Raw genomic sequence first — 9,840 nt, forward strand, 5'->3', positions numbered from 1 at the left:
GTGTGTGTATGTCTGTGTGTGTATATGTTTGTGTTTGTCCCCCACCCCCAGCATTGCTTGACAACCGATATTGGTGTGTTTATGTCCCCGTAACTTAGCAGTTCGGCAAAAAGAGACTGATAGAATAAGTACTAGGCTTCCAAAGAATAAGTCCTGGGGTTGATTTGCTCGACTAAAAGGCGGTGCTCCAGCATGGCCGCAGTCAAATGACTGAAACAAGTAAAAGAGTGTAAAGAGCAAACAATAATTATTTGCTGCCATTACTTCAGAAATGAAGGTTTCCACTTTTAATCCTATCAGATACTTAATATATTTCCAGGTATAAGACACCTGATAACTATTAGAGATCAAAGAGATTGTAAAAGAGAAACTTGCATGATATTAGCTTCTGATACAAACAAATCTAGTGATGAAATAGTGTCAGAACTGAAGAGAAAGATAAAAATAAAGAAAAAAATAATTAACATGGAGACAGAATTAGCTGGTTCATTTGAACCCATTTCTCAGTACCTTTCCTCCATTGGACACTAAACTCCGCTTGCGAAGACCTGTTGAGGCAAGTGAAATCGAAATCGAACTAAATTCGATGACTGGCCCCCATGCCAACGTCTCCTCCATTAGACATTAAACTCTGCTTGCGAAGACCTATTGAGGCAAGTGAAATCGAAATCGAACTAAATTCGACGACTGATCCCCATGCCAACGTCTCCTCCATTGGACACTAAACTCTGCTTGTGAAGACCTGTTGGGGCAAACGAAAGCGAAATCGTGATGGCACCACCGTTCAAGTATGATCGTTACCAGCATCGACTTCCTGGCACTTGTACCGCAGCTTCGCGTTCCTGGCACGTGAAAAGTCATTCGAGCGAGGTCATTGCCAGTGCCGCTGGACTAGCTCTTGTGCAGGTGGCACGCAAAATACACCATTTTGAGCGTGGCTGTTGCCAGTAAGACATCCGAGCAAGATCGTTGCCAGTGCCACTGGACTGGCTCCTGTGCAGGTGGCACGTAAAATGCACCATTTTGAGCGTGGCCGTTGCCAGTACCGCCTGAATGGCCTTTGTGCCGGTGGCACATAAAAGCACCCACTACACTCTCTGAGTGGTTGGCGTTAGGAAGGGCATCCAGCTGTAGAAACTCTGCCAAATCAGATTGAAGCCTGGTGTAGCCATCTGGTTCACCAGTCCTCAGTCAAATCGTCCAACCCATGCTAGTATGGAAAGTGGACGTTAAACGATGATGAGGATGATGATGATATTTATTATTGACGTCCGGAGAATGAAAGATAAATTTTACTTCCTTCTGATTTGAACTTGGGCTGCAACTAAACACTACAAGGTCAGACAGACTTTGTAACAGCAAGGATTATTTTCCATGTGACTGTATACTGATCAGCAATAACTGCTTTCATTATCATCGTCGTCATCATTATTATTATTATTATTATAATGTCTACTTTTCTATGCTTGCACGAGTCAGAAAGAATTTGTTGAGCCAGATTTTCTTCAGCTGCATGCCGTTCCTGTCACTAATGCTTACTTGTTTCCAAGTAAGGTGATATCTTTCCATGAGCAGACACATTTTCACAGAATTTTGGAAACAAAAGACATCCACTGCATGATGGTTACACTTGTTTACAACCATCATCATCATCATCATCATCATCATCGTTTAACGTCCGCTTTCCATGCTAGCATGGGTTGGACGATTTGACAGAGAACTGGTGAACCAGATGGCTACACCAGGCTCCAATCTGATTTGGCAGAGATTCTACAGCTGGATGCCCTTCCTAACGCCAACCAGTATCTTGTGATATTGAGACACAGACACAGTAACAGATACACACACTCACACAGACAGACACGCATACACACACAAACATTATATTATACATATGCATACAAACATTATATTATACATACACACACAAACATTATATTACACACACACATGTATATATAGACAGGCTTCTTTCAGTTTCCATCCACCAAATCCACTCACAAAGCTTTGATCAAAATTGGACAGAAGTAGAAGTCTCTTGCCCAAGGTGCCGCACAGTTGGTCTGAACCCGGAACATGTGGCTGGAAAACAAACTTCTTACTTCACAACCACACCTACACCTCTCCACAGTCATCCCTGTGCCTTCATCTTCTAAATAGGCAGCTTAAATGATATGTCACAACTTCTATTTGGCTTCTTAGCTTCATGCTCATGCTTGATGGAGCTGGGGTCATTCCAAGTTAGTAGTCCCAGAGGTGTCATCATGTGTAGAGCCAATCAGGTTCACCAGTGCTCTCCATCGCTGGCAGTCCCATGCCAGCCCCTCTGCCACACAGAACTTAATTGTACTTCAGTGAACTTACAGCAGTTAACACTGATGGATGTCTCACCTATTCCATTAATTGTAAATTCTATTTGACATTGTTTCATCATTACATAATAGTGTCACAGAGTTAATAATTGCTGAAGTAGCTGTTCCTACAAAATGCAGAAAGGTATTTTAGAACAATGCTTAATGTTCCTACTCACCTGATTGTCTTCTGTTTGCAAATTTAACAGACAGAAGTTGATAGCAAATATAAGATAGCAAACAGTTGTAATAAAGGGAAAATGGGAACAAACTTATTGCAATGAAATGCCACTTGTATTAAGAAAAGATGTTAAGTAAACACAGACATGTTTTCAAGTAGTGTAGGTTAAACATTATTGTGATAGATATTTTTTCTATTTTATTTAACTTTTTCTTGTTTGAGTCATTTGACTGCGGCCATGCTGGGGCACCATCTTGAAAAATTTTAGTTGAACGAATCAACTCCAGTACTTATTGTTTGTGAGCCTAGTACTTATTATATCAGTTCTTTTGCTGAATCACTAAGTTACAGGGACATAAACACACCAACATCAGACACAAAGACACACACACACACATAAATATATACACACATACATACATACATACATACATACATACATACATACATACGTACGTACATATATGCATACATATATATGTTATACGCTATGGAGATATACTTACATAGCAAGTGACTTGATCTGAGATCATGTGCTGAAACAAAAACAATTGGTGATACAATTGTTATATATATATAGGGTGAGTGAAAAGTAAGTAGGCATTAAAAATTGGTAATAAAATCCATATTCCTTTTACAAATTTATTAAAACAAATGATACATGTTCTTTATTAAATGGGAAAACGAAAGTAAATAGTCATATTTCAACATAAGCACCAGTGGCATCAACCAGTTTAGTCAAACAGCCAAGGGTAGAATGAATAACGTTCTGAAGGACGTTGTCTGGGATACCATTGAGAATCTCCTGAATCCATGTCTCCAAGTCCTCCAGTGTGCGAGGTTTTGTCTTGTACACCACTTTTGTGTAACCTCACAGGTAAAAATCACATGGAGTGAGATTTGGACTTCTTGGAGTTCTGGACATCTGGACTTCTACAGTCACAGCCTTCAGGTTTTAGCTCCTGCACATAATGGGATTTTCACGGACAAAAACTCAGTTCTTTATTCAACACCGTACGTATTATGTGTTTTGTTAGTCCACTTTCATGAGCTGCTTGACTTGTTGATTTTTGCAGGCTGCAATTAAACATTTCCTTCACTGTTGTCATGTTCTCTGCTGATCGGGATGTGGTTGGACAGCCACTTCTTGCATTGTTCACAGAGCCAATGGTCATCAGCTTTGCATGACAACTTTTTATTGTCTCTGGACGTAGTGTTGCATGCTTACCTTTCAATGCACGCCACCATCTCTGAACTAAAAACAATGGAATTTCACACTTCATAGCATGCTCCTATCTTAGCTTGCTCCTGGACAGTCAAGCAACCAGCCATTTGGAAAATAAGAAATAAGACAATAAGAAAATCAAAAATGCCTTCCGGCAGCTCTATTACCACATTCAAAAGCATATTCAACATATTCAATTTTTCCTTCACAGTAAACTATTCATAAGTTCTGCCCATACTGACAATAATGGTGATGACAAATTTTTAAGTTTGCTTGACATTTTATAAGTGTGAAAGGGATTAAAATTTTGATACTCTATATCATAGGTTCCGTCAAGAATAGGCAGAAAAGAATTGTTTACATAATCAGTTTGAGTAAAGTTGATTGAGTAAAGTGCCATCCAAGCTGATGTTTATTGGTAATTAAATTTAATTTGCAATGCCTATGCATATTTATCAGCTTTATTTTTGTTGGTAATTCTTATCAATAACTTTTCCTGTGATCATGACTTGAGAAGTCATACAGCAGTATACTAAAGATCAGACATAATCTCTTGTGGGCAAGAAATGTAAAATAAAGTTTATAATAAATACAAACACTTTGTAATTTAATAGCTTTCAATGTGATACCTGTTAGACAGAAATTATTTTTATTTAATGAAAATTTAATAAAATCTAATTATAAGTGAAATTATGCTAAATACAACTAAATTGAAAACCTTTTTCCCCTGGCCATATTGGCAATTCTGAAAACTTTTGGGTGCAAATTTTACATGAGTAGAAGCTTTTTTTAACAAATTTTATCCTGAAAATCACTTGCGTAAATTACACAGGTGCACAAATTACATGGGTTTTTATGGTAAATGTAACAAAAGCAAAGTTTGAAAGAAATATTAACCATTTTTCATTCTTTCTAGGGGTAAGCAAATAGGAGAAAAAGTTATGTTATACAATGTAATTACAGCAGCTGAGTAGCATCATAGTTAAAAGAGTGATGGAGTGATGGATGTTAGGAAGATAAGATGTAGAGAATGCTTGATGAGGGAAGATGGGTTGAGGGAGAAGGGCACAGCATGTACAAGCATAACATAATGCTCTTAGTCCTCACTTTTGCTATGATGAATGTGTCTTCTCAATTACAGTGAGATGCTAATTATCTTGTCTTTAGTCATCTCCTCCATGAGGCTCAACATTTTGAGATCAGTCTTCGTTACTTCATCTCATATCTTCCTGGGTCTCCCTCTTACAAATATCCCATCCATAGCAAGTACTGAGTACATTGTATGGAATTTCTGGCTAAACCTTTCCTACTTATTATGCAGAGCTAATTATCTGATGGGAATAGAATCCTGTCTGTTTTCTTGCTTACTAGAATTTTGGTCTTTGATAAGTTAACTTTAAGATCTTTTGATTCCAGGTTTTGCTTCCACTCCTGGAATTTCTTCTCTGATTATACTATTTGAACAAGGTCATCAGCATATAATAATTCCTCTGTTATGGCCTGGGGACTTGACGATCTCCTACATGTACTCTAAATTCATTGCTTTATTCATTACTAACCCTCACCTTACTGAAAGTACTCCAGTACATGGCTTGTGTGGCTCTTTGTCCATAGGGTGAAGAAGTCTGTCAAAGGCTTTTCCCACTCAATGAATGCCAATTACAATGGCTTATTCTCAGCTAAATACTTGTCTTGCAGTTGACTTAGAAGGAAGATGGCATCACCAACCCTTCTCCCTAGCACAAAACCAAACTGCAATGGAGCTATAATACTATTCATAACTTACATCACCTAGTTCGGCAATTTGATAGCTATATAATCTTTTTTCTACCTAAAGCATCTCCTTTACCCTTGTAACAAGTGATTTATTTTTCCTAGCACACCAACAAAATATTTGGCAGTATTTGTTCCAGCTTTACATTCTGAGTTCAAATTCTTTTAAGGCTAACTTTGCCTTTCATCCTTTTAGGATCAATGAAATCAATACCAGTCAACTACTAGGGTTGATGTAATCAACTTAGCCCCTCTCCTAAAATTGCTGACCTTATGCCAAAATGTGAAACTGTTGTTGATTTTTATTAATTTCAATTTTTATTTTTTTTATTTCATATTGACTTAGGTGCAATATAAAAAAAATGGAGGTAAATGTGGCGTATGCGGAGATCCATATGATGGACCCCGTCCCAATGAAGTAAATGGAAAATATGCTACAGGAATCATTGTCCGAAATTACACAGAAGGCCAACAAGTCGAAGTACAGGTTCAATTGACAGCAAATCACAAAGGCTGGTTCATGTTTACATTATGTCCCAAGAAAAAATATTCTGACCCAGAACCTCTAGAATGTTTTGAGTCTCATCCCCTGCAAATAGCTGGAAAGAAGAACATGTACAAGTTTCCTATTAAAGCTGAAATGGGCTCAACAACAGTGAAAGTAAACCTTCAGTTACCTAAAGGACTTTCATGTCCATATTGTGTGTTTCGGTGGAAATACAATGCTGGTAAGTTAATTGGTTGGTTTTAATTTTTTGATATTGTTAGTTTTTTTCGAAGCTGAAGGAGAAGGTAAAGAAGCTGTGACAAGGGTTCTGAACATCTTCCCTTTAGAGGACTTTCATAAGGCCTTCACAAAGTGGCTGCAATGCTACAACAAGAATCCTATTCTGATGGAGAGTAGAGTTTTGTACTTTTTAAATTAATCGTTGCCAGTACCGCCTGACTGGCCTTCGTGCCAGTGACACGTAAAAGCACCCACTACACTCTCTGAGTGGTTGGCGTTAGGAAGGGCACCCAGCTGTAGAAACTCTGCTAAATCAGATTGGAGCCTGGTGTTGCCAGTCAAATCGTCCAACCCATGCTAGCATGGAAAGCGGGCGTTAAACGATGATGATGATGATGATGATGATGATGATGATGATGAAGGCACATGGTTTAGTGGTTAGGGTATTTGGCTCACAATTGTAAGGTATTGAGTTCAGTTCCCAGTAATGTGTTGTGTCCTTGAGCAAAACACTTTATTTCACATTACTGCAGTTCACTCAGCTGGCAACAATAAGAACATGTATTTCAAAGGGCCAGCCTTGTCATATTCTGTGTCATGCTGAATATTTTTGAGAACTTCGTACACAAGCTTGTGAAGTACTCAACCACTTGCATGTTAATTTCACAAGCAGACTGTTCCGTTGATTTGAAGTAACTTCAAAAATTTCACTTAAATCTGTACACTTAGTTAATTTCCCTAAAAATTTCTCATTTACTTTTGCAACAGTTTTGTTTTTTTTCTCTTGTTAACAGTTTTTTTTCTGGTTCTTTCAATACTGGCTCTTTCGTTTACTGACAAGTTGCACTTCAAACCATACAATTCTTTATTTTCCATAAAAATTTCTTATTTATTTTCTACCCGTCATATTAAGAAATATAATTTCTGTTACCCAGTTATTTTCATTGTTTACTATTTTCCGCAACAAGTAATAGGTACAAGATTTGAAAAATGCAATAATATTGTTCAAATCAAAAGATGACTCAGCATCTCTCTGTACTTTAAATATTGATATTTTTATTCTAATAAAAGCAAGTGTTAAAAATTTGTGTGGTAAGTAGCTTGCTTACCAACCACATGGTTCCGGGTTCATTCCCACTGCGTGGCACTTTGGGTAAGTGTCTTCCACTATAGCCTCGGGCCGACCAAAGCCTTGTGAGTGGATTTGGTAGACGGAAACTGAAAGAAGCCTGTCGTATATATGTACATATATATATATATATATATATATATATATATGTATATGTGTGTGTGTCTGTGTTTGTCCCCCCAACATCGCTTGACAACCGATGGTGGTGTGTTTGGGTCCTCGTAACTTAGCGGTTCGGCAAAAGAGACCGATAGAATAAGTACTAGGCATCCAAAGAATAAGTCCTGGGGTCGAATTGCTCGACTAAAGGCGCGCTGCAGCATGGCCGCAGTCAAATGACTGAAACATTAAAAGAAAAGAGAATAGTTATTACAGGGTAAGGTGTTACTTGAGAGATATTTGGCTTTTATTTCTAGCCAGATGTGTGACCACATAAAGATTTCCTCACTGCTGCTTTCCACGGTAGCAATTTCCTACTAGATGCGTCTGAGCAATCAAGACAAAAATGACCTTGTGATTGGGATACAAACATGACTACAGTTATATCACAACTGTCTACTATTTGATTGAAAGTCGATGCTGTATTGACTGGAGATGGAGAGACAGCTGTATTGATTTGACTGGCTGCAACTAATAGGACAGGTGGACCTGAAGATCACATGGGTAGGAGGCAAGCTTCTTACCACACAGCTATGCTTGCACCTATACCTTATTCTTTCTTTTATTTTTTCACCTGTTTCAGTTATTTGACTGCGGCCATACTGGGGCACCACCTTAAAGGAGTTTTAGTTGAAGAAATCGGCTCCAGGACTTATTCTTTGTAAGCCTAGTGCTTATTATATCAGTCTCTTTTGCTGAACTGCTAGATTACAGGGATGTAAACACACCAACATCGGTTGTCAAGTGAAGGTGGGAAGGGGACAAACACAGACACAAAGACACACTCAGATAAATATGTATATATATATGTGTATGATGGGCTTCTTTCAGTTTCTGTCTACCAAATTCCCTCACAAGGCTTTGGTCAGCCCGACACTATAGTAGAAGACACTTGTCCAAGGTGCCACATAGAGGGACTGAACCCAGAACCATGTAGTAGGAAAGTAAGCTTCTTACCACACAGCCATGGGTGTGTCTATGTTAAAAAAGAAAGTAAAACATTTAATAATAGAGTCCCATTTACACAGTATCAAAAATATTTTAGGGGTGGCCACAGCTGAAATGCTTCAATCTTTCCTTTATATTGAGTCCACCAAATGATTGAGACAAGATTAGTGATTCAATGATGCATACACTCCTTGTTTGGTTCCTTTCAATGTAGCTGATTCAGAGAGTGGGAGAGAAACAGCCCCAGTATTTAACAGATACTTTACCGCCTGACTGGCCTTCATGCCAGTGGCACGTAAAAGCACCCACTACACTCTCTGAGTGGTGGTTGTTAGGAAGGGCATCCAGCTGTAGAAACTCTGCCAAATCAGAGTGGAGCCTGGTGTAGCCATCCGGTTTCACCAGTCCTCAGTCAAATCGTCCAACCCATGCTAGCATGGAAAGCGGACGTTAAACGACGATGATGATGATGATGATGATGATGAAGGATGACAGGCAAAATCAACCTAAGAATGCAGGCAGCAAGAGTAAACACTGAAGGTGTTCTATTGACTCTGTTAATGGGTTGTTTTCAATCATAAGTCTTTTTAATCAGAGCTAACTCAGATCTAAACAGCACGTAAGTAAAAATCAGGTTTAACCACTCCTTTTATTAATGTAAATCCTTATGTAAGTACACATAAAATAAACCTGTTGTTATATTGTGCTTTCCTGAAATGATTATCAGTAATTTCTATTTTTAAACAGGTAATAGCTGGGGTGTTGATTCCGTTACAAACAAGGGATGCATAGGATGCGGTAACCAAGAACAATTCTATGGTTGTGCTGACGTCACCATTTTCCAAGATCCTAACAAACCATCTTCAGCTTCAAAACTTACTTGGAATAAACACTATTTGTGGTTGGTTCTAACTGCTGCTCTTGTCACTGGTTCAGTTTATTCTGCAGATATCTGAAAAATAAACTATTGCTGACTTTTTCATGAACCACATTCCATAGACTTACAAATAATCACAACTTAATCTTTACGTGTATGGGCTGTATGTGCATGCGTATGTATGTATGTATGTATGTATGTATGTATGTATGTATGTGTGTATGTATCTATATATATATATATATATATAATCATAAATATATAGGGATTGACAGTAACCTGCTTCTCCAACATACTGAGAATTCAGAAATAGCAGTCAAAGAACTACTGATTTCAAATTCCTCACGTGGTATTGATGTTCACATGGTCAAAATTAACGTGAGTTATTTAGACATTAACAAATTTATTAGAATATTTAGCTGAAGATCAGAATAGAGTATTATGTACTCTTAACTGTGAAACAATTGTAC

At 38.0% G+C, this 9,840-nt stretch overlaps 1 protein-coding gene across 1 annotated transcript; it reads left to right on the top strand.

The window, feature by feature from the left end:
* Positions 1 to 3,289: 3,289 nt before the first annotated feature.
* Positions 3,290 to 9,834, top strand: LOC106875858 (uncharacterized). Its single transcript, XM_014924160.2, has 3 exons — positions 3,290 to 3,409; positions 5,877 to 6,258; positions 9,241 to 9,834. Exons 1-3 carry the CDS (start codon positions 3,290 to 3,292, stop codon positions 9,447 to 9,449), a joined length of 711 nt encoding a protein of 236 aa, XP_014779646.1. The 3' UTR covers positions 9,450 to 9,834.
* Positions 9,835 to 9,840: the final 6 nt, after the last annotated feature.

The sequence above is a fragment of the Octopus bimaculoides genome, unplaced genomic scaffold (genome assembly GCF_001194135.2).
Source record: "Octopus bimaculoides isolate UCB-OBI-ISO-001 unplaced genomic scaffold, ASM119413v2 Scaffold_53600, whole genome shotgun sequence".
NCBI classification, from domain to species: domain Eukaryota; kingdom Metazoa; phylum Mollusca; class Cephalopoda; order Octopoda; family Octopodidae; genus Octopus; species Octopus bimaculoides.